Here is a 25,977-nt window from a genome sequence, read left to right as displayed (position 1 = left end):
GAGGAAACAGATGTGGGTTTTGACCAGCCTCTCGCACTTCATGATGGTGGTTATCAATGCGGTGGGGCAGTAGTCATTTAGGTAGGTGATGGGGGATTTTTTGGGGACAAGGTGGTCTGTTTGAAACATGTGGGGACAGCGGTCTGCTTTAAGGAGAGGTTGAAGATGGACACCTACCTTCTGGTCTGCGCATGCTCAAAGAAACACAAACTGACACAAATAAGTGGTCCAGACAAAATAATAGACAAAAACAGTAAAAAAGCCACAGTGTGGATAGTGTAGTTGGAGCATCTTTCACAAGTTTTTTTTCTAATTGTCCTGTAGTTTTATAACCTGTTAATGAATATTGTTCTCACATAATCAGTCGCATTTGTTAAAATTTCTGATTCTAAATGTCTCCTTTGGCACTTTCCTTAGGGTTTAATTTTACAAAAAATATCTGACAACAGCTAATAAAAATGTCCAACACCAATTTGTATTATTATTAAACAGGAGAAATAAAACAAAAGATTTTCTTAAATTTGGTGAAAGTTTAGTATACAATGGCGTGTCCACGTTTAATGCTATTTTATTACTCAGTAATGTAATTAGGTTTAGTTCAGCTGGTAAAATAAGTTTTAATTTTGAGTTTTAAAACCGGAAGTTACGCCACTTTAACTGCGTATTTGTGTTTAACTTGACACACGCGCACAGAAACCCATCCTCCTCCCCGCCCAGACAACATCAGTCTTCGCCACCACCGGTGGAGAAAGGTTTTCTCAGCGTGACAGAATTCACTAGCGATAGTGGATAGAAGTTTTTATTTTTTTTTTTTTAGATATTTAAAGGTCTGGTTGTTAGTAATGAAGACGTCAAACAGTCACTGCTCAGAAGCGGGTAGAAACCCCTTCGTCCACGAGCTCAAATTCACTACGACAGAGAAGATAAAGGTAAGAGAATTAAAATGAGTTGTTTTAACTGTAGTTAAACATAGTCTCTTAAGAGTTTAAAAGTTATTTTAAAGTTTCATTTGCTTGTTTAGCGTGTACAAAGAAGGCCCTACACGGAAACTTTCTCCAGCGTGTGCTGACATAGTCTAAATGACGTGCTTTGAGAGAAGTTCACTCTGGTGAAATGAGATGTAAATATTGTCATTAAAAAAACAAAAAAACAAAACAAAAAAAAACATGGTGAGAGGATTGGAGTTACTCTTGAGGAAAAGTGGCTTCGCGGTGTTTTGTTGTTGTGGATAATGGAAAAACAATGTTTATTTTAAAGAGACTGAAAGTGATTAAAATCTGTAGCTACAGAGGATTGTCATTTTTCCTGATAGCCCACCACAACACTAGCTAGCAGTCCATGACATGTAGCCGTCTTCTTAGCTTAGTAAAATGGTTGAGATTACGTTATTTATCAGCGTTGTTAAATGACAAGATTCTAAAAATGGTTAAACATACTTAGTGTTGCTTATCACTACTTTTCCTGCTGATAAATCCACACCTGTGCAACTGCACACAAAGCTAACGGTTTTTAACATGTTCATATCATTATCTGTTCATGTACACATGTAGCAGGCAGCCCCACGTGCTGCTTTGAGTATTATCTGAAGCTTGTGGTGTTATTGTGGTACCTGCCACTTCACCACTTTTCCTGGATGAAGGTACACAGCCACAGCTGAATCTTAATTGACCAAATGTAAATATCAGATATTTGCATTAGATTTCTGCACACCTGCTGTAAACACGACAAGCTTTTATTTGGCCTAATGTTCACTTGATGTACTCTTAGTGGCAGCCAACTCTGTTTTAAACAGAGGTTTGTCTAGTTCACACACACACACAAGCGCTCTCAGGTGTGTTTACACATGGGTGTTAGCTGAGGGCTAAATCCGAGGTTAAGGTTTCAGGGGTGGCAGGTGAAAAGATGTGAATGTGTTTGTCAGAACTAGGTGTGTAACAACACCGAATAATCTACTTGATTTATATTAAAAAATAAACTCAAAGTGCTTTACAGAGCCAAAGCTAATTTAAACAAAATCAGTCAAGGCAAAAAAGATGAGAATTTAAATCTACATATGAAAAACACTCATAAAAAAAAATTCAGTTGCCAATAAAAGCAAAAAGCCAAATTTCAATAAAAAGAAGTTATTAGTTTACATGTTTTATTTTTTTTTAGTCTGGCTTGCTTTTTAATCAACATTTTACATTTGTGTGCCTACAGTCTGCATAAACATTAGTAATATCTGGTTATAAGCCAGGGCGGATCAGCAGTGATCGCTTCACACATGCACGATTCATTTTCATCTGGGCGTGGAGGTGAGCATCTCCTCCCCTAACTCCAGCTGGGAGGGCTGGCGGCACGAGGGCAGGTGTGCTGAAACTGGAACCACAATAAGCAGGCGGTCATATTTTGACACACCCCCTGGCCCTCCTGCGAGTAGTTTAGGACAGGGAATGGGTCTGTTGGAGCACTGCTGCTCATTGTAAAGAGTAGGAACGATACATGTTTTCATATTAGTCTCCATAGGTCTTCAATAACACCTGAAAAAGTCACCAGAAGATGTTTTTTGTGAAAAAGAGTTTTTTACATGGGTCTGAATACTTACTAAATATAGCGACAAAGATGCTAAGATTGCAATAGTGTCCACAACAATAGCAGTGAGTCTACTGGTATTTTCATATAAGCACCTTCAGAAGTGGCAGAAGCGCATTTGTCATCTGAAATCAAAATCTAAATATCACATCTTGCACAACCTTGATAAATAGGCTGTATATTTGACTTTTTTTTTATAAAGGAGAGTTTTAGGCTTTGATGCATATAAAAGTTGTTATGATTTGTGTCCTTTTCCAGTCATGGACCTGGTTCTACAGGAGGTGAGCCTGTAAAGTCAAGGCTCTGCCTACAATTCTGCTTCTAGAAATTGTGGGAACTAGTAGACCTGTACACTGAAAGCAAATGTTCTGATGGGATGATGGGGAACAATGACATCTTTCAGATAAATCAGAGCTTTGTCATATTTTGTATGTAATGAGAGGGATTTTAAATTCTATTCTAAACTTTGCAGGAAGCCAGTGAAGAGAGACCAAAAATGTAGACGTGTGATCTCTCCCTTGGTGGTACTGGTCAATACTCTGGGTGCAGCATTTAGGATCAACTGAATGAGCACCAAGGAGTTACTTTTAGGTCAAACTAAAATGGCGTTGCAATAGTCCAGCCTACACGTGACAAGTGCCTGAACCAGGTTTTTTGTGAGGCCATGCAGATTGAGTTTCTATCGTTTTTAAGGCCAAGAACAGTGACCTTAGTTTTGCCTGATTTCAAAAGCAAAAAAATGAGGAGTTATTCAAGTCTTTGTAGCCTTATTTCTACCAAGGGATCTGACTCGGTATGGGATTAGACGATACGCATTGTTTGTGTTTTTACAGGCAAAAACTGGGAAAGATGCCAGAATATCTGATCCAATCTGTCCTACTTCTTTGGGATTCTTCCATTGGGGTCCCAATCATACTGATCCGACCCATAAAGGGTGGAGCTTGACACATTGCAATCCATTGATTGGTTGAAAGAATCTACACTTTACTACTACTTGGCATAAGACCAATAAGAGGAACAGTTTTATAAAGAACACCAACTGCTGGATGTCTGCTGTTCTTGTCCTTCGCTTTTGTGTCACATTTATCTTTGTTATAACTCAAGGGAGGCATAGTACTACTGTGACTTCATGTCATTGTGTAGCTGACGGATTTATCGCTATCCAGCTGATTCGCCATCTATCAGATAAGGATGGTTGGTTATGGAAACGCAACAGAGATCGGGGTTTACCATACCAAACTGCACCAAATCCTTCTGTCCCAAGCTGGACCCCTTGGTGGAAACGGGGCTTATGTCTTGAAGAAAAACCTGTAACTTCGATGAAGATTTGTGTTTCCCAGGGAAATAGCCCCTAACATAGCATGCACAGGGATAATAAAAGTGGTCCAAATCCAGAACCCTGTGGAACATCATACTAAACCCTGATACATGTGGAGGACACATTATTATCATGTACTGAACAAACTGGAATAATAATAATAATAATAATAATAATAATAATAATAAAAGAAAAAAAAAAACAATACAAAACAATACCCTTGATCCCACAACTTGAGATACTCTGCTGGTTTTGCTACACTACAGTACGATCCAAAATCAGTGGACTGTCCTGGAGTAGTTCAACATGGATAAAGTGTCTCCTAATCAGTCAAACAGCAGATCAGTAGATACACATAGTAAGTGATTTAATAGCATTTGCTGATAGCATGTCAGTGCCCTGATAAGATATTGATATAGATACTTTTATCCACTGAATGTAGAATTTTCTCTACATTCAAACATGGACATGTAAGTGTTTAAGTTTAACTAATTTTGAACTACTTTAAAAAGTTGCAGTGCTGTTGGAAAATCGTTTGACATTTATTGTGGACAGTACATATTTCTTCAGGTTTATCTGTCTTCAAATAGCCCCAGGCTTCAGAGCTTTCGTTCACAGGTAAACAAAACTTCAGCAAATTGGCCATGATATCGTCACGACCGATTCCTGGCAATCAACAATTCCACTGAGATAAGCAGTAAACCAGGGCCTGTTTGGTTTTACCTTTTTCTCAGCAGTAAACCACACTTCAAGGCTTGGACACTCCACCGTGGCTCACTAAATGCCGTGATTAAACTTTTTATTTTTCCTAGATTTGCTAAGAGCGTCCTCATTGGTTTGTGCTGTTGTCAGTTTTTCCATTAGGGTTTGCAGTCGATTGTTAACAGTTGTGAATGGTGCCAGATGACAGCAGCAGGTCAGTGAATGTAAGCTGGACCATGTGTGTCTCCTGCCTGCTTCACACCTCCCGCTACCTGCCTCAAATACAGCAGTGAGGTGTGTTTTTCCACTTGTGTGGAGTTGGTTACACACGCTCATGCAAACACACAAAACAAAAAACAAACACAGCAAAATGTCCACTTTGTGTTTTCTAAAATCTGCCCTTTAGATCTGCAAGTTTTGAATATCTTTGCAAGTTATTTTCAACCTTAGGATCTGTATGTTTGTCACAAAGAAGTGACAGATAAACAGTAGCACTCATTTTCAGCTGAGTCACACTTTTCTGAACCTGACCGGCATGGCTGCCAACCCTCCAGTACACAAACAAAACCCCTGTAACTTTCAGCAGAGCTGCTATGTTGAGGGACTGTACAGGAGCTTCCTATGCAAGACAGAGTGTTTACAATAAGCTCTGTTGTGTAACACGTAGTGCAGTTTCGCTCTGCTGTGGTCTAGTTTTGCTGCCAGGCTTTACTCCCTGCTCAACCCGACTGAAATCAGGTCTCACTTCCTTTTGCTTGTTGAAAATAAGAAACCAAGAGAAGGAAGTTGTTAAAACTAACTGTAAAACTAAAGAGTTACATTATCCAGAGGAGTCAAATGTTGAATGGGGTGGGGAGAGTGTGTTAATGGAGGCCAGGAAGGAGTTTCTAGGTAATGACGTTCTTATTGGCAACTATCATTATATTTCAAGAGGATGCTGTCCTCTTTCGTAATTGATCTTTCTGGGATCAGTCCCAGATACAAAGTCCTTGGGTCCCTGAGAACTTTATGATTTAAGATGTACTTCAAAAGTCTCATAATACTATCCCAGAAAGGTTGTAGTTTGACACAAAACCAGAAAATATGACTGAGGTTGGCATTAATTTGTCCACAATGTCTCCAGCATGGTTGTTATATTCTAGTCTGCTTCCTTTTACTTTGAGCAATCTTAAAGAAACGTTAAAACTTCCCAGCCCAACTCTTTCCAGTGTCTGAAGCTTGTAGAACTTTGTCATATTTTTCACAATTAATGCCAATCACACTGAAAATTCAGTCTGTAATTCTTCAAATGTATATGTAATGAAGTATTGCCATTACATGCACACAGTTTAGAAACAGTATGTGAAGGCAACTATTTATAGACTTCCAACATCTTTACCAGCATGCTGCATTCTACTTTTATCTGTGTATCATGAAGATGTTTTTAATTTTAATATTATATGAATTATAAAAGATAAATTGTTGCCGGTTTCTCTTGGTTAATTTGAATGATTAAGTATATATTTCAGCTTGTAAATGCTGTGTATGTCAACTAACTAGCATGTACTGGTGCAGAAGGAGCATCAGTCAGTGAAATAAAAAAATATATATATTTAGCAAATCATATCATTGCAGTATTAAACAGTTGTGTTTTTTTAAGTAATCACTACAAACCTTTGGGAGATTTTTTCAGAGATGCACCCCCCTAACGACGGTTAATTCATCATCCATCTTGCATCTTACCTGCACCCTCAGCTGGTCTCTGGTAGTACTGACAGGGGAATCAGCCCAAAACACTCCTGACAGCTTATCTTCTGCACATGTACCTGTAAGATATGGTGGTTGGATAAAATGCAGCTCTACATAAGAGAACAGCTGCATGTGTTTACCATGTTCAGTTAACCCCTGGTATTCATGGCTGCTTTCTGTTTCCTGCTGGCGAGTCACATGTTAGGGGCGAGACAAATCGGGAAGGGACTTGTAGTGGACATTTGAGAGAGGACTTCTCAATGTTTGGATCTGTAGTAGCATATGAGGAGTGCAGTATCAAATAATTAGACAAACTAAAACTTGTTTGTTGCTTTTGTAATAGACCATAGATTTGTGGTATAAGAGAGGTCAGCCGTGCTGAAGTTTATGTCTATTGGAACTAATAAATCAGAAGCTGTTGATCGCTACGGTTCCCATAAAACATCTGAAATTGCTTAGCTGTGCTCCACCTCATCTCATTCTTATTCCGCCTCTTGAGAAAATGTCAGCAGATCTTCCCGGATGAATTTGTTAAGCTCTGATGATGACGCACAATCACTGGGGGTGAATGGTTCGAGAGAGGTTTTGAGCATCATAAATCACCCTCATTGCTGTTTATTTATTAATACAGCCCTGAAGCATGCACCTGGGTCCTCCAACTAGAGCCATACATTGGGAAGAATGGAAAAAGGGCAGAGGAGAGAAGCTTGGATATGAGTCCCCAGAGTGGTGACAAGAAGCATGTCGTTGCAAAGTAGGAAGAACACAGTTGAAGGGAGAGCAGCATAGTAAATGAAGCAGCTGAGCTATTAGAGAGAGAGAGGGGCTGATGGATGGAGGGTGAGGAGAGGAATCCCCTTGGGGTTAGAGATTAATATAAGGTGTAAGCCAAGAGCTTGATGAGAAGGGAATGAAGAGATTGAACAGAGGTCACACAAGCAGGAGGAACAAGCTATGTCACACAGTCTGGATTTACACCGTGACCCTGTAGGTGCATACAACAACATCTCACTTATTATACAGTAAGATAAAGCATGACGGGTCAGCCAGCTGACTTCTCATCACCTCTATAGGACTTCAGTTTACTTTATTTTAAATTAGGCAACTCTGCAAGCTTTTTCGTTTAAGTTTAGTCATTGGAATGAAGTCACTGTTCAGGCTGCACTTCATTGGAAAAGTGTTTCCATCTTCCTGGATGAGTGTGAGATTGATTTACTCAGTTTTTTTTTTCTTTTGTTTTTGATTATTTATTTATCTTTTTAAACCTGATCATTGCTTATTTCATTATACATATGCACATTCTCTGTGCCACTCATAGGCAAAACAAGAGATTTGCAAGCTTAATGGTTTGGAAATAAAGTAGAAAAAAAGAAAAGCTATCCACAAACCCTTAAATCTGAATGATTTATGCCCTTTTAAACAGCCTCAGAAGTAGCTCTAGAAGTTGTTCTGTTTTTATAGAGTAAAAAAATCTATCTTTATCATATGCTTAGTGATGAGGCTGTAACAATACCATACAGTCCCAGCCTCTGCAGATGTCACACATATACAGGTACAATTAAAGCATCATAGAATAAAAGCTTTTACTTATTTATTGTACTTTTCTTTAGCTTGTAAAGAAAGATACAGCAATAAACCTACAACGCAGAGGTGAGTAATAAAAGGTAGAATAACTGGATTTGAAATTCATTAAGGGCTAACTTTGAATGGATTTGAAGTGTAATAATAAATTCTTCCATCTAAGTAAATAATTAAAATCAACTTCTTAACAGATGCATTTTAAAGTTTATGTTCTATGAGAAAGAAATTAAATAATTCAACAGAAAAAAGTCAATTGGTGTCTAATTGATTAGCCAAATGAATTTTTACCTGTAAAATTTATCAGTTTCAGTCACGTGTCCTTCTTCACCGAAGATTTTTGTGCTGCCATGTTATCCTGTGTGGGATGACATAAAATGTGCACAGATTGCTGTTCAGAGGCATGCAGAGAAGAAGAAAGTGGAGGAATCTGTGGCTGTAAATACTGATTTGTAGCTGATACATTTGAGAAATTCAGGATCATATTTATTATATAATCCAAGAACAGAAAACTGTGCATGAGTTGACTTCATCAAAGAAGAAAAACCATGGAAGAACAAAAGCAGGAAACAAGAATAAACATTATTTTCCCAGATAGAAGTGACTGATGAAGGTCAAAGTTCTCTGGAGTGGCACCTAAGTTGCTTGTTTTGTCTTGACAGTTTAGTGGCCCTCCAGATATAATGAATGGGACAGCACTGGAGACGCTTGCTTTCTCCAGCTTCACAGCTAGATATCAGTCATTGTTACTCTGGTTTGTCAGGACACTAGAATTGCAAACTTAATTTTGGTACCCAGGGAAAAAAAATCAATTCCATTTCTAAAACCACAGAAGTTCAAAAGCTTAAAATGTTTATAGTCACACAACCTTTACATTTTCTTTGAATGTGATTCCACAACTTTGATATTTAAAATTCAGTCATGTTTATGTCTAGATGTAATTTTTGGGGCATGCAAGTTGTTCATTTTCCTCACCCAGCATGGTTATAAGGGCTGTCAGAGAGGTCATTTAAAGCATATGGACAAAAAAAAAGGATTAAAACATATTATTTGTTCAAATAGGTGCAAATACAACAGACATGTAATTAAAGCAGTCGGTGTATCAGTCAGAGAATCTGTGTCTCTAGACGAGGTGTTTGTGCTGTGGTGCATGTTCTCAGAGCTGTCAGCATCTTTCAGGTGGGTTTAGGGTTAAGGCCCCAAACAGACTGTTGTTGATTCTGACAGCACAAAGCAGGTACTAGAGGTTATTTCTTCACAAAAAGTTAAATAAATGAACAAAAATGCTTTTTTCTCATCAAGAGTTTCTTTTAAAGGTTTTATGTAGATGGTTCAGTTGGTTCCACATGACAAGCCATCAGTTGGCATTTTAAGATAATATGAGATGAAATAAGACCTTACTGATCGTATAAATAAAAGACTTTATTGATCCCTCATTGGGGAAATTTACATGCCGCAGCAGTAAGAATGTAAAGGACAGTCCCAGAGAAATAGAGGGTAGGACACAACAAAGGGGGTAATGGCAATAAATGCAGTAGTAACTATGTACACATTCTACAGCAAGTTATAGTGGAGTTAAAAAAACAAACATATAATTGCACAAAAAAACTAAGACCAAGCAAACAAAATCTACTTTGTTAGAAGTGAGGCTCATTTTTCAGCTACAGAGCTCTGTTATGTTGGTAAATATGCTGCTAGTCGGTGCAAACTGCTTGCATCAGTTTCATTTTCATCAGAGAATAACTAAAGAACGGAGCTGATAACTGATAAAATCTCTGGATTTACATGCAGGCCTCCCTCCTGGGGACCCCTCATACTTAGCTTGGCAAAATGAATCCAGAACTTCAATGACCAGCAAATATTGAAATAGAAACAGCACTTAGTTTGGATAAACTAAGCAGTTAACACAGAAGTAAAGTAAAGCTCTGAAACCTAAAAACCAAACACACCGCTAGGAATAAGAAGTTTATTTGAGGATCTTTTGATTTTCTTTTAAGTTTTGTCTGCCCCACTTGTCCAGAGACTGAAGTTAACTTGTAATTATGTGTTTGCTTGTTTGTTTTTTTTGGGAGCTGCAGGTATTTCTAACCCAGGCACTGTTGTTAGAACATGACCGTTGATGGATGGTAGTTTGTTCCTTCCTGAAGGCTCAGCTGGAATGTGGGTCTCCTCCCCTTTACCCTGAAGGATAAACGAGCATATTTCTCTGCTGCATAGGAATGTTCTGCATACGTTTGAGCAATGATTGCTGTTGGCTACAAGGCCACAGGAATCTTACAGTGAATTGCAGGCAGCAGAAATGCAGTAATATGGCAACGATGCTTCTGTTCGTGGCCCTCTACGTCTTCTCTTTTCAGATAGGACTGATGTCCGTTACGGTGTTTCCAGTGCGGCTGCTGCTCGTCTCCTTCCTGATGTTGCTGGCATGGCCCTTCGCCTTCGCAGCATCCCTGAGACGCTCCGAGTTTGTTGTTGAGCCACAGTCATGGTGGAGGAGGTGTGTTGTTGAATGTCTGCGTGATGGAAAGCGTTTAGAAACCAGAAAACTTCAGCATCCTGTAAAGAGCTAAACGTTTAATAGTTATGATTTATACTGGATAGTAATATTTGATGTCAGTACATTTAAAATTGGGAAAAATTTCAATGAAAAAGCTAAGACTGTGCCTTATCAGATTGATAGATCTCTGTCTGCGGCTGATCATGCGAGCCATGTGGTTTTGTGGCGGTTTTCATTGGATCAAGGTGAAGGGGGAGCGTGCTGCTTCCTCTGAAGTCCCGATCCTAACTGTGGCGCCACATTCTTCTTTCTTCGATGCCATCCCAGTCACCACGACCATGTGCTCCATCGTCGCCAAACTGGAGAGCAGGAGCATCCCAGTCTGGGGCAGTAAGTTCAACACCTTGTTTACGGCAGGGAAATGGTAAAAGTAAAATAAAGAAAAATGTTTAAAAATGTCAAATTTAAGTAAAGCAGAAGAAAAACTACATCCAGAGTTTGACAAATTATAAATATTAATTATGAATTAATAAAACAAACTGCTTCACTCAGTCTTTAAAGAAGAATTGAAAATGAAATGTTAGATATTTAACTCTCAGGACAAATGGTCTATAGCTCAGGTAAGAAGTATCTTAGTTTAATTAAAAACTGTGATACCTTGTTTGAGTATAAAACCTCAAATAAGGGAAAAAAATTGTGTAAAATGTAAATAAAACCAGGATACAATGACTGACAATAAACCAATATTTTATTCACAATTAAAAATATTGAAAACAAATTTAGAGAGTGACACATTTTATTATTTCATTCAAAGCTTGGATGGGTGCATCAAGCCGGAAAAACTAAGTCAGACTCAAGAGAGGAAAATGGAGGAACGTGTGTGACTAATTAGATCAACTCGCAACAGATCAGTAGCATGACCGGGTTTAAAAAGAGCCCCTTAGAGAGGCCGAGTCTCTCACAAGTAAAGATGGGAAAAGAACTGGCAATATGTAAAAGCAAAAGATGATCTTCCACCTTTCAGGCAGGGCTGCAGTAAAAATCAGCCTGATTCTGTCTGGACTCAAGAACATCTAGAGAAGTCGTTTTATGTGAACACAGTTTGCTGCGCAAATCCACAAAAGCAGGTTAAAGCTTTATCCTGCAAAGAAGCCATGTGTGAAAATGACTCACAAGGTCATATAAGATTAACTGAGACGAAGTAAAGGGTGCCTATAAAACGTGATTCTGGAAAGGCGCGGTCAAAGCCTTCAAAGTTTTGCTGCTCACATCCAGATAATTTCCCTTTTTAGGGAAGGCCTTGCATATTTCAGCAAGACAATGCTAAAGCACATGCTGCATCCATCACAACAGCATGACTTCGTAGTAGAAGAGTCCAGGCGCTGGACTGACCTGTTTTTAGTGCAGAACTTTCCACAGCTGAAAAGATTTGGTACATCATACACAAAATGCAACAAAGAAAATCCAGGACCGATGAGCAGCTACAGAATTCTTTAGTGGAGAAGAATAGAACCACATTCTTCTTCCAAAGAAGCAGCAACTGATCTCTGCTGCTCCCTGATGTGCATGGATTGTGTTTCTTTAAATAAAAATAGGAGGTGCTACACAGTGGTAACATAACCCGGACCTGTCCCAATTTCTTTTAAACTTGTTGCTGCCATCAGTCAAAAATTTCATACACTAGTAAAATGTTTTTATGTTTTCTTTGTTTTATTGTAATTAAAATCTTGATTTATGAGGTTTGCCAATAAGTCCACTCTGATGTTTTCATTTTACACAGCGACCCACATCTTTTCAGAGTTGGGGTTGCATTATTCCTCGGTAGCATCTTGCTACATCCAGATATCTACCAACAACTTTGATGTGATACATTTTTATCCACATTAATTTCTTTGTATCTCAGGAATGTCCTGAAGGAAAATCTCTAAATTTTGTACAAACAACCACTCGGTCTCAAGGACGACCAGATTAGATCTGTGCTAACTAGATCTGTTCCTCTTAAATTACATGATGTAGTAATAGAATAAAGATGATGGAGGTATGAAGGTTATCTCCTCACATCATAATGTTTTTTCATTATTAAATGCCATAATTCAGAAGTTAATTGTAAGTTTAGTAAGTTGTCTTTAATGATTTAAATGAAGCTTAAAATAATTAACATTTTGATTTGTTGACAAATTACACTGTTACACAACATTTTGGGATATTTTTTTTTTATTACAAGTCAGACATTTTTAAGCATAGTAGAATCTGAACTGGTTGGTCGGTGCAAAAACACAAGTGTCACTTAGTAGTTGCAGTTTTAGGACTAACGGTACCACAAACTTCTCAGTCATCACCAAATTACATACGATTAACCGACTAGATGTGTATTTATATTTCTATTTTTTGAAGACTAATTGTATTTATCATGTTTTCTGTCTTGTACTGGTTTCCAAAATCTCTTTTTCATCTCTTCCCTCAGCTTTGATCAGCTACATCAGGCCAGTGTTTGTGTTTCGTTCAGACCCGGACTCTAGAAGGAAAACCGTGGAGGAGATAAAGCGGAGGGCCCAGTCGGGGGGGAAGTGGCCTCAGGTAGAATATGTCAGAGTGAACATACACCTGCTCACACACAGAGAGGTGAAACCAGCTCACATCGTGTTGATTAAAAGTTGATTGCACGAGTAGAGGAGTGAGCTGCACACTTGAAAGCTACAAATATTTTCTTGTGTGTGTGTTTCCTCCCTAAAATGTGCTCTTCTGATTTAGATCATGATATTCCCTGAGGGGACGTGCACCAACAGGTCCGGTCTCATCTTATTCAAAGCTGGTATGTATACCGTGCTCTTCCTGCTTTAACTCGTTAATATAACCAGGTGGAGGGAAGGCTTGTGTTTGTCCACTCTGCATCCATATTAAGTCTTAAATTAAACTTCATGTGTGTGTTCATTCATTCCCTGTGAACTGAATATCTTGTAAATAAGTTAAATTTAAATCAAAAAGCCTTCAGTTGTTTGATATTTACTTGCATGTACAATCCTCATTGCTAAGATAACAGCATACACATGCTATGGTTTATTGAAACATTTAAACAGCAACGGAAATGCAGCATATAAGGCTTTTTGCCTGTAAGTGTTTGTACAATTCTAATAAGATTGAAAGTCAATAGTTGGAAAAAGCAGCTTTATTCTTCAACACAGCCTGAATCCGCTTAGACAAGTTCTCTTGTGGTGTTTCTACGTAGTCTTTGGGAATAGATCTTCAGACTTCTTGACTTAAACAACCTTCCAAAGCTCTTCTTAGGACGTTGGCTGCCTTTTGACGATCCCACGCTGCTTCAGTGATGTTGAGGTCCAGGCTCTGGGAAGGACTCATCATGCCATCAGACCTGTTGCTCCTGATTTTCAGTGCAGTTCTTGTCATTTGGCATACCTCAGCCTTTTCTCCGTTTCCCTTCTTTAAGAATGGCTTCTTGTCATTTGTAATGAGGATTCAGCGAAGAGTAGATGGATTCGCTGAAGGTCCAGATGAATCTCTCAGGTTCTGGATCAGGTCTTTTGTGTATTTTTCCCTATTTCTTAAGGATGTCAGTTTTCACTGCTGTAAAAAAAAAAAGCACTTGTTTTGTCCTCTTCTTGATTAGTTTCTTTAAATTTGCAGACACACTGCAAATTGTGCTTAGATGTACCAAGTTTTCAGCTAATAGCTCTTTAGGAATCATGGTGAAAAAATACTATTTTAATCCTATTAAACTTTGTAGTCCCTGAGCTGTTGCTTAATGGTCTGTTTTCTGTAGGCACAACACTAATGCACATTATTTGGACTGTAAATTTACATAGAATAGAGTAGAAATACTTTTTTAATCCCTTTGGAGAGTCCTCAGGGAAATTTGGGTACCAGCAGCAATACAACACCAACAGTAAGGCAGGACAAGCACAAGACACAATATATACAGGTACAAAGCAAAATAGAGGCAACAAGGTGCAAGAAAAGCACAAATAGAATGCAACAAATAACAATAAGATAAGTTAAATAAAATAATATAAACAAGCATTGTACACAGTAGAGGTGGTACACATGTAAAGCACTTTGACCAGCCTTGGATGTTTTGGGACAACTGAGGTGCTGCATAAATAAATTTGACCTTTACCTTCGTCAGTCTCTGAGAAGCTTGGTTGGAAAATGTAATGTTCATGTTCATCAGCACTTTACCTGCAAATCCTCACTGTTGAAACTGTAAAACTACCAGGTGTAAAATAGCTACAGCAGTGGCAGATGTTGGTGATGATCCTCCACTCTTAGATTAACTGGGTCTTAGATTTTACCCATACTTCAATAGTTGATGCACTTGTGTGATGAAGGCATTATTGTTGCCTAGCTAGATGTCTGGTGTTTAGCCTGATGGATAACTGGCTAGTTAGATGTGGATGCTTCTGTAGTGTGAGGAGTAGTCTTATCTTTGATGCTTTAATGTGTTACTGAGCAAGAATCTCTGGCCTGATTAAAGAATCCTAAAATATAAACAGAAATGTAACTTTTAAATCTAAATCTAGTCCTATGTTTTTGCATGTTTTCAGCTATTTCCTCACATGTTTATGTTTTGTTGCTAAAAGACTTGTATGAGCTGGAATAAAACGAAAAAAAAAAAAAAAACATGGTTAATGCTTTAATTCTAATTTACAAGGCCAGTTTGCATAATCCAAAGCATTCCATATAAACGTTGACATTGATATTACAGTAAATGTAATTTACTTTCTGTTTGTTTAGTTTAGTAAAGCAACTTTTCCTTCAGTCCCTTTGATGGTTGTTGTAGGAGTTACAGAGCGGTGTTGCGTTTGGGATTGTCGGTGATTTCCAACCATAGGTGTGTCTGTGTCAATAGAAAGCGTCTGTATGTATTTCATTGAGTCTGCCTGGACTTGTAAAGGCTTATTTACAAACGGAGCTGACTGTTCTGCACTTCCAGACATCAGGGTACACTGATCTGATGGGCCAGTGGGGTTGGAGGCTCGGTGTGTTGCTTCAGGATGCTGCAGATTCAGTCAGACTCAGCTCTTTGAGAACTTGTTTTTCAACTCACATCCTGTGTGTGTGTGTGTGTGTGTGTGTGTGTGTGTGTGTGTGTGTGTGTGTGAGCATTATGTTGTCAGCCATTGTCCACTGGCTGCTTTCTCTAATCCCCTTTCTTCCAGTCTGTAATTCTCTCATTCCCAGTAAGCCCTGTTGGTCGCTCTGTCCTGCTGTCAGTGTGTGATGGTGTGTGTGTTTGACCAGCTTGATTATTCTGCTGCGTGTTGCCAGTCCTATCTGGATTTGTCTCCTCTAGTTATGTCTCATCACTGCCTCCTAGGACAACACATCAGCTGTTTGTGTGTGTGTATTGCTGTGCTTTTGCCACCTGTGCATGAACACCCTATTTTCACATTTCAAACAGCTTTTTATGTCTTTCATCTCCACCCTTTTGTCTCTTTGTTCTCTTAATATAACACCACCATTATACAGATAATGTAGATATTGATCAGTTACATGCTTCATGTCCTCTCTGCCTCATCAGAAGCTTTAACAAACATTGATCATTGTAACTTTGTTTTATTTAAAACCAGTTGTCAGCCAGTCATTTGTGTTTAGTGAAAGAGGCTCAATTTGTACCTTTTTTTTTTTACTAAGTGCTGACTGAAAAAGAAGTGGACAAGCTCATACACTGGTCAAAAATATGTTGACCATTTTCACGTCTGTAAAATTCTTTTCATGTTCTAGTTCTTTCAAAGGTCGCAGAGCTTGAATGGGTCTTTGTCCAGCAATTAATACTGCATGTTAGCTGGTCAGCTTGTCAGTCATCAGCAGGATATAATACAGCAGGTTATCCTGAGGCTGTCGCTCATCAGGGCTGGGGTAGAGAATGTGAAGTTGACGTCACGCCATGTTGAATTTTGGATCATTGGAGGTCAGTGTTTTGTTCACACGCCATCCCGTTGTCTTTTGTATGCAGGGATGCATACTAAGGTTAAAGGTCTGTTTTTATGCACACACCATAAGATCAAACTTGCAGCTCACTTTTGTTTTACATACTGTGCCCCCCCAAATTAAAACTAAAACAATTAATTGCAACTGAACCAAAAGATGGGGGTCAGATTCTCCGGTGAGTCTGACTTTGACTCAACAGCAGATTCTTGCAGTCAGCAGTTGGGCAACTGCTCATGAAGTTAGTTGGGTTTGAGAGCACCCACTCACTCAAAAAAGTGTGCTAGAAGAAGAGTGAACATGGTGCATGAGCCTCTTAAATTAGTTCAGGGTATGGAGCTATACTTACTGAACACTAGTACCAGGTTGAACCTTTGCCTTCACAACTTAAAGAAGCACTACAGAACTTTTTGCAATTTTCCCAGTGACACGCAAACTATTGTCGGATAATTCGTCATCCATCTTGCATCCTACCTGTACTGTGAGCTCAATTCAGCCAGCAGGGCAGTCTTATCCTGACACTTGTTCTGTCCCTTCCTTTCTTTTTCTCTCTTCCTGTGATGTCTTCTTGCATTTCTTTCATATGATTCGATGTGTAAAGCAAAACTTGGTTGTAACGTGAAGAAAAAGGTAAAGTGTGTTTTCTCAGCCTCAGGACGCTGCTGGGAAGAAATGCGCATGATAGATGTCACTGTGAATCAAATGAATCCGGAATACGGAGTTTTGAGGTCGGAAAGCTACGTAATTAGTGTTTAATTCTTGGTGGTTATAGATTCAACGAAGTGTTGGAAACATTCGTCAGAGGTTTGCTTCATATTGACATGATAGCGTCACACAGTTGCTGCACAGCTATGATGTGGTAGACCTGTCCAGGGTGCACCTTGCCCCTCGCCTGCTAATTGTTGGTATAGCCCTCCTGACGACTCCGAATTAGAAAAAGCAGGTATAAAAAATGAATGGATTGAAATTCATAAAGACAATTTCCTGTTCCATCTCATCCCAAAGGTGCTTTATTGGATTGTCATGTTTAAGAAAGTAGTTGGAGATGATTTAAACTTTGTGACATGGTGCATTATCCTGCTGGAAGTAGCCATCATAAGATGCTACGCTGTGGTCATAAAGGGATGGACATGGTCAGCAACAGTACTCAGGCTTTGGTGTTTAAATGATGATCACTTGGTTCTAAGGGGCCCAAAGTGTGCCAAGAAAATATCCCTCACCCCATTACACCAGCAGCAGCATAAAGTGTTGATAGGATGGATCCGTGTTTTTAGGATCACACCAAATTCTGACTCTAGCATCTGAATGTTGCATCTGAAATGGAGACTCATCAGTCCAGGCTGCTAACTGGATATTTTCTCTTTTTCAGACTATTCTCTGTAGACCCTAGAGATGGTTGTGTGTAAAAATTCCAGTAGCTTCTGAAATACGCAGACCAGCTTGTCTGGCGCCAACAACCACCATTCAAAGTCACTTAAATCTCCTTTTTTCCCCTCATTCATTTGCTCAATTTTAACTTTAAGAAGTCATTTTGATTGTCTCTACATAACACAAATATATTGAGAGTCTGCCATGTGATTGGTTGATCAGATATTTGTGTTAACAAGCAGTTGAACAGATGCACCTAATAAAGTAGCTGCTGAGTGTACGTTTATCAGACTCATAATACTGGACCTTAGTGTTGCTGTTTCTTCTTTATTTCTTCTCTTTTTTGTCAGGTTTGACCTTGTAAACATCGTTCTTAGCCAAAGTAACCTCAGTAGCAAGCATGAGTAAGAGAGGACAAGCCTTACAAGACGGCATTCCTCTCCCACCGTGCAGCTTTTCTTCTCTACACATCTCAGCTCAGTTCATCAGTTCATTTCCTTTATGCTTTTTCTGCTGAAACCCCAAAACAGTCCAGTTATTTGGGTTTTGTTTCTGCTATAAATATGTAACAATAACAATTCCCCTTCTCTCTTGTGGTTCAAAGGTGCCTTCATCCCAGGACTCCCAGTGCAGCCAGTGGTACTACGGTACTCAAACAAACTGGTAAATACCCAGCCCCTCCTGTCTTCTGCTAGTGTTCCTTTCTTTTAATCTTTTCTATGCTTCTTCCTTTTCTACGCCTGTAACCAGGTTCATGTTTGTGCTCATGCAAACACCACATACTTCCAGTTATACACTTTCCAGCTACACATACTGACACGCCCGTGATGTAATGCTTTATATCCCCTTGCATTAGGGTGTGTTTTCCTTTTGTGTTGAATGACTTCATGTTCTAGTGGGGATGATATTTCATACCCTTCACACACAAACCTACACACACAGGTGTCATGTCTCCCCTCAGCACCTCACCCGCTCATTAATTATACATTTATTAGAGTTTTACCTAGTTTTCCCTCATCCTCTTCCCTAGAAAGCCCCTCGTCTCTGTTTCACTTTGTAGTGCTGACATCACTGACAATGTGGTGATGCCACACTGAGGTAAAAAAAATTGGCACTTTGTTAAAGGAAGCTGATGGTACCACAGGCCTGTTGTAGATGTAACACTTGGACCAGTTTAAGTCTTTCTGTTTTTTTCTCCGTGCATGAATATGTTGGTGTTTTATACTTTGATGATCATGCAGAAGGATTTTAAGCATATTCCATTCAGTGTTTTATTCAGCTGACGTTAGGAGCCTTATAAGATTCATTTTCAAGCCATAAAAGTTAAGATTTTAAGTTTCCACATTACGTTTAAGGGAGTTGTGATTAAAGCTGCATCTGGAATTTTTTAAGGGCTCCTTTACTCAAATCCCTCTGTTGTCACTGCCGGTTAATGTTAATGTTCCAAAAACTGCGAAACAATTAGAGATGAACTTTTTATTACTCCAAGATGCAAATAAATAAACCCAAAGCTTTAAAGTGTAAGAGGAGCAGATTTTGGTACAGCTAAAGCGCACATCTTGGTTTGAGTGTATGTGTAGGAAGCTGACAAGCTCAGCGAAAAAATGTTCCACGCATCAACAGAGTTCACTTGGCTGATCTACTCTGAGTTAAGAAAGAAAATGAACATTTTCTTTGCAGCGAACATGTAAAATCTAAGAGAAGTTAGGATAAGTAGCAGATATTTGGATGTAAAATAACACTGGTTAGAGCGTAATCTTTCATTTTGGCTGATAATCAGATCAAATCTCAACTTTTAAACTTTCTTCAGCTGTACGATGGGTTTCTACGCTTTTTCTTATTCATCTCTTCCATCTCTACAGGACACTGTTACATGGACGTGGCATGGTCCTGGAGCGTGAGTTTTCTTTCAGACACATGACATACACAGCAGATGCACACTATCAGTCAAAAGTTTGGACACATTTACCCATTAGATTAAATAGGAAGGTGTGCCCAAACTTTGGACAGGTGCAGTTTAAAATAGGATCTGCTTTCCATTAGAAGCAAACTTATAGCTTCATAATATAAATTTATATTAAGAGTCTTACCCCATTTAAAACAAACTCTTCCCTCCAGGTTTAAGATTATTTGGCTCACTCTGTGCCAACCTCATAACTCTATAGAAATTGAGGTGAGTGACTACGTTTATCAGAAATAAAGTGTTTTTTTTATGTCTTAGTATTTCTGTTTTATGGAAATCGTCATATATTGTGCTTCAGTGCACAGTAGTGTGACAGGCCAGCAGAAATCAGCCGACACGCTCTCTTCATCTCCTCAGTATTTACCAGTATACACGCCATCCGAGAAGGAAAAAGAAAACCCCACTCTGTTTGCCAATAATGTCAGAAAGATAATGGCAAAGTAAGTGTTTATTCTGGTCTATTTGCATAAGTGTCATTGAAATTGAAATCTCCCACTCGTTTTCAGTTTTTGGTGTCTGTAAACATAAATTGTTTCCTTTTGTACTGGAAGAGCGCTGGAGCTGCCACTCACAGACCTGTCCTTCGATGACCGAGACATCATCCTGTCTCAGGGTCCGCTGCGTATCCGTGACAGCAGCAGCCTACTGCAGCTCAACCAGCTGCTGTCTCGTTTGGGGTGAGTGGTCGGAGACTGGATTAACTCATTTAACTGGGCTGATTCAGGGTGTGTGTACACTGACATCTGGTGGTCAAAGAGCAGAAACACACTCGGGCAAAGCCATTCACTAAAACATGCATACACAGCAAGAAATTTACTCTTTGCTAATGGGTGATTTTCATAACTTATGCATAAGTCAGCACTGCATGACTGGTTCCTGGGCAATTTTATCTGGTCAGTTATGCCTGTGATTTACAAAACATGACGATCCACATAAAGTTTATCACAAGGCGAGTGTGCAGGTAATAATATAGCAAAAACTGTAACTTGCATTATTTCTGCTGCCTTTGTGTGTTTGCTTACAGGAATGACATTTGATAGCTGTAGCTTATAGACATCACCGTCTTTCTCTCGAGACGGTGATTTTGATTGTGTGTGTTTTTGTTTTTTGGCAACTATGGTTACCTGCCTGCATAAGATGCATGAAGAGGAAAATGTAGTCTCTGTGTTAAATCTGCAGGTGTTGTGTATCAAAGCATCTGTAAATACCCACCTGGGTTATGTTCTCCCTTTAAGACAACCACACTAAAGTATGACAAGTAACAACTGCTATATGTTGAGTGGAGAAGGAATATTTTACCATAAATTTTATGTAAATTATTTTAGAGAATATTGTGTTTATTTATTTTTGTTTGACAGCTTAAGAAACGTTACATTGACCAGCATTGTTTCCATATATTTAGGCTGAAAACAGGAAGCACAGAGCAGCTGCTTGAGGATCAGGCCAGGAGAGCCAGGAAGCTGCAGGGAGACAGACTGGGTTTGGAGGACTTTGCCCAGTTCCTCGATTTACCAGTTACAGACACACTGAATCAAATCCACAGTCTCTTTGATCAGGTAAACACAACACACATAATAAACAAGTGTTTTTGTAAGTAAATGAATGCAAGTAAAAATTAAAAATAGCATTGGAGGAAATGAGATCTATGTTTAGCATTGATGGGAAACATTTCCACGGTTTAGAAGTTGTGTTATTATAAATTAAAATACACTACATTACAAATCTTCTCCTCCTTTTCTGAACTCGGAGAAAGAAAAGCATGTATTAAGTACAAACACTTAATACTGATGTGTGCAACACTAGTGGAACTGAATAAAATACAATATAAGATATTCAGATATTTACGGACAGAAATTAATCTCTGATTGATTAATAAAAAAAACAAAAAAACCTTCATGCCTAAAATCAGCTTCTATCGCTGAGGTGATGTTGAAATTTGAAACCCTTGCCCTTCATATGGAGGCTCTTCATTAGTTATATGAAGACTTTGTTTTTTTTGTAATCACTGCTGTTCTGAGATTAAGAAACTTGTATTTATTTTCCTCATTCTGCTTTTATGTGAATGCTTATTGCTGTTTTCTATGGTCTACTCTACATAGTCATATAAATATAAAACCAGGAGCATCTCTAAAGTTTGTTCTGTTTAATGCAGGGATCTTAAATATTGGCCTGAAGAGCCAATGTTCAGAAGGTGTTAGATGTTTCCCTACTCCAATACACCTGCTTCAAATAAAAATAGATCCGATAGCCTAAGTTCTGTACAATGACCCAATAATGTTAACCCAGTGTGTTGAAGGAGGGAATCGTTTACAACAGGCAGGATGGTGGCCCTCGATGACCAGGGTTTAAGATTCTTGATTTAATGTAGAATGTGTTAACCCTCTTAACTCCTGACCCAAGAAGTAATAGGATGATTTTTTTCAATAAATTTTTTTTATCCAAAATGTTTTTGGGGGGCTTTTTATAAAATGTGAAAAAGAAATAGATTATTAACTAGATAAATAATTTACGTACAATTTATTACCGTGCAATATGTCAGATTTAGTGTAGTGCAAAAGATGTCCACCAGGGGGCAGAAGTCAAGTAAGAAGTTGTTTACAATAGGATTTTTAGCAAAGTTTTTAACATAAGGTGATGCAATAGGTCTCAAAACTGTATCTATTAAATTATACCAGTGGCATTAAAGGTTTAAAATATCATTGACATTGTGGGAAAAATGGCATTGTTCCATCTACGCTCCACAGAATGAGCAACAACAAAAATACACTAAAGATCTTGATCCAAGATTTTCTTCTCTGTAAAGTTTATTATATTTCAAACTATTCAAGGATGACCTTCAGTATAAAAAAATTAAAAGAGAATACGTAGTTTTCACATCATTGCTGTCAGGGAAAAACCACCTATGTCCAAAATTCGTCATTTTCTTTTTCCTTCATAAATCAGTACTATTGGTCACCCTTCATGTCTGTCTGTAGTTTTACAAATATTTAACCGATGATATATGATGTAAAACACAACACCAAGTTTGATGACATTATGTCCATTATTATAAAAACCATACAGTTTTATTCATTTTATGAAAAATAACTGTTTTGGACATGGGAGGTTCGCGCCCGACAGCAGCGATATGAGCTTGTCAGCAGTGAGAGTTACATTTATTTAATAAAGTGGCAGTCCCAGTTATTTACAGGTATTCTAACTGGTGCAGCTGACTGCAGCTCCAGGGTGTAATAGTACTTGCAGATGCAGATCTGTCACTTTGCACTTTAAGTAAAGTAAAATAAATAAATAAAAGTTTTGGTAATGTTTTGGTTTTAATGTGTTTTGGAAAATCTTGTTTTATTAATTTGCTATTTGAACAGTTAATTTCAATCATCATTCCCACGTTAAAAACGGTAAATAAGACTTATAAACAAGGAGCTGCTGTAAATGCTGAAATCCCTCCTGTAACAAACACTGATGGTTTAAATGGGTTGAAAATGACTTTATTTTACCGTAACAGAAGAAGAAAACAGCAACACCTTTGTACATGTACAGCACATAACACTGAGATGACTTAAACCCATAAAGGCCCGACCCATTAAAAAATGGTTAGAAAAGTCCAATTTTTATGATGTCTTTATTTGGCCCTTTAACAAAACGTAACAAAAAAATTAACTTTTTTTTTTGGGAGGGATATCTACCATTTATTACCATGTGATAGTTTAAAAATATAATGTGGTTTTCTGCTTCTGGGTATCTATTAGGGGAAAGAAGACAAATATCAGATTGTGTTCAACAGGATTTTAGGCAAAGTTTACACCATAAATTGAAGCAAAATGTCTCAGAAACTGTATGTGACAAATATGTCACGTCGGGCTCTTATGGGTTAATGTAGTAAAGATGGTCTAAGCTGGAGATGACTGTTTATTGATCGGGTTGGTTTATTTGCTGCTTTCTCTCTGATTGTTGCGACCTCAGCAGGGTGACGGACGGATAGACGTCAGACGCTTCGTCGTCGCTCTGTCCACCACACGTCGACCTTCTAAATCCATGGAAACTCTAAAGCTGGCCTTCAAGGTGAGCGTTTTTAACACCAAATTTGCTTTGTACATTTAACTCCATTTTACTAAAATGCAGCTTCGTGAGCAGATGTATGAAAACGAGGAAAGCGGAGAAATCCTGGAGGAGGAGCTCGTCGTCGTCTTGGAAATAATGTTGGGAGTGAAGAAAGTGGAGCTCTCAGGTCTGCTTGAAGGATCTCAAACAGGGACGATCTCTTATAGTAAGACACTGTTTTTGTTTGTGGTTGTTTTTTTATTTTTATTGTTTAAGGATTTGTACTATTTATAGCATATGATACAACTGAGACCATGTTAGATATGATTGACAGCATCTGTCAGCGTGTCTTCCACTTCATCTGTGCTGTCACAATCACTTTTGATTATTTCTTGGCTTTACTGGAGAAGATAAATGCCATCTGTTGGAGATTTTATGTGCACCATCTGCTTTTTCTAGAAACTGTCAAAGCTTTTTTTTGTTCTGCTTTTCTTTCTCAGCTGTCCTTTAAATCCATTTCTTCTTTTACCATAAAACAATTCAGCAGATTTCTCATCTGCATGTCATGTTAAATGCAGTATACAGACAGATGGAAGCTTTTTTAGTTGTATCTGTCATGATCTGAAATGATTATACTAATTATAATAATTTCTCTAAATAAAAAAGCTTCAGAAATGTTAATGTGATCTTTAGCACTGTTAATGCTAAAGTTGAATTTCTTCACCACAAAATAATCAGCTTGTATCTGTTTTAATTTGTCCATTTCTTACCGTTGCAGACAAGCTTCAGCATCTCATACAGCAGCATCCACACTTCGCCCCGGAAGGCCTTCATTTTACAGATCATCCACACAAATCCTGCATCAGTCGACCCAAGAGCTGCAACGGCCACAGCCATGACAAAGATAACTAAAAGTCAGACTGTTTATCTTATCTGCCTGCCTGCCACCTCGGTGCCTTTAAGTGCAGGTAAACACAGAGCAAAGCTGTTAGAGGGGATTAAAAACCTCTGCTCCATCTTGCCATCAGTTCTCTTCTTTTTTTCTTTTAAATTGCTTTATTTTAATTCCTATTTTGTTATAAAAAGAACATTTTTTATGCCCTGCAAACATGTAATTTATCTTAACCTTCTTATGTTTGAAGTTGAGTTTATTGTTGCAGATGAGTTACATTTATTAAAGGTTGTCTCAGGCAAATCTAAGCACATTTCCAGTTTTTGTAAGTTCATTTTTAAACTAAAAACCACTAAGAATACAGTAATTTAATGAGCCTGAAGCTGACTGATGTTGATTGATGATTGGGCTCATATTTATCAGATGTCTCAGAATCTGCAGAACTGTGCTGAATGTTAGCAAAAGAGGCAAATTTCAGAAAAAAGAGGAAACACAGAGTATAAACCAGCTTTTTCTCAAATATTCATAACACGAAACACTGCTTTCCTGATAGTAGTGAAATCGTAGTAAAGGCTTCATCCTTTATGAATACATCTATTAATGTGAACATGGTATCCCAAAATTAGTAATAATCTAAAGCCTCATGAAATTCATCAGGTTGTTATGTGTCGCAAGTCTTTGCCAGGTTGGGACTTCTGCAGCATTCCTAGATGTTCTCCTCGACAGGAATCATCTCCCAAATAAAAACAGCTGATGAAGAGTTTTCACTCATGTTTTGTAGTCTGATGACAGACTATCTTTATAAAGGCCTTATAAAGGCAGCAAGTATAACTTCATATCTTCAGTGGTGTCAGAATAACATTGTTCTTTGTTTTTTTTTATTTTTATTTGTTTTATTTGTATTTTTTAAGGTTATTTCTGTGTTTTTTTTTTTTTTTTTTTAATATTTACTTTGGGAACTTTTTGGCCTTTCTGGATTACAGAACTTCTTACCTTCACTTTCATTTTCCTGCTGGTTAAATTGTTGATATCAGATGTTTTTGCTGGACTGACATGTTTTTTAACTGCAGTGTTTCTGTCACATTTCACTGTCATTAATAAGAGTCATGAACCGAGAGATCAAAGCTGTTTTCTTTATTGTACAATTAAAATACTTTTGTCTTTTCTGTTCTGTTTTTATCCACTAGGTGGAGCTTTGATTTCATACATTTCCCTCCACATGCTTTAACTTTTCTGAAGTGGCCTTACTGTAAGACTCATATCAGAAACTGTTTTTTTTATTTTTTATTTTTTTTTATAATGCTACTGGTGGATTTTGGTGTTATTTGTGTTTCAACCCTTTTTTAAAATTGTCACTAAGATTAAATTCTTTGCAATTT

General features: G+C 38.1%; 1 protein-coding gene across 2 annotated transcripts; it reads left to right on the top strand.

The window, feature by feature from the left end:
* The first annotated feature begins 726 nt into the window (after positions 1-726).
* lpcat1 (lysophosphatidylcholine acyltransferase 1) lies at positions 727-25,977 on the top strand. 2 transcript variants are annotated; one of them, XM_042011530.1, is made up of 14 exons: positions 727-929; positions 10,255-10,394; positions 10,570-10,784; positions 12,859-12,971; positions 13,146-13,206; positions 18,310-18,368; positions 19,568-19,602; positions 19,824-19,878; positions 20,026-20,108; positions 20,220-20,345; positions 21,071-21,224; positions 23,632-23,727; positions 23,800-23,932; positions 24,485-25,977. In XM_042011530.1, the coding sequence occupies exons 1-14, from the start codon at positions 843-845 to the stop codon at positions 24,616-24,618; spliced, it is 1,491 nt and encodes a 496-aa protein (XP_041867464.1). In that variant the 5' UTR covers positions 727-842; the 3' UTR covers positions 24,619-25,977. The 2 variants fall into 2 exon arrangements, with proteins under 2 accessions (XP_041867464.1, XP_041867463.1); XM_042011529.1 differs by having other exon boundaries at positions 728-929; positions 23,629-23,727.

Source organism: Melanotaenia boesemani, chromosome 17, assembly GCF_017639745.1.
Source record: "Melanotaenia boesemani isolate fMelBoe1 chromosome 17, fMelBoe1.pri, whole genome shotgun sequence".
Classification (NCBI taxonomy): domain Eukaryota; kingdom Metazoa; phylum Chordata; class Actinopteri; order Atheriniformes; family Melanotaeniidae; genus Melanotaenia; species Melanotaenia boesemani.
The sequence above is the reverse complement of the archived record's forward strand: the minus strand, read 5'-3'. Positions and strand labels throughout refer to the sequence as shown.

Bases quoted from the DNA above. Each gene is read 5' to 3' on its own strand.
- lpcat1 (XM_042011529.1), top strand. From the start codon at position 843: ATGAAGACGTCAAACAGTCACTGCTCAGAAGCGGGTAGAAACCCCTTC. The intron at 10,395-10,569 runs GTGTGTTGTTGA...GTGCCTTATCAG, and splicing joins CCACAGTCATGGTGGAGGAG to ATTGATAGATCTCTGTCTGC. The intron at 19,879-20,025 runs GTGAGTGACTAC...TCATCTCCTCAG, and splicing joins ATAACTCTATAGAAATTGAG to TATTTACCAGTATACACGCC.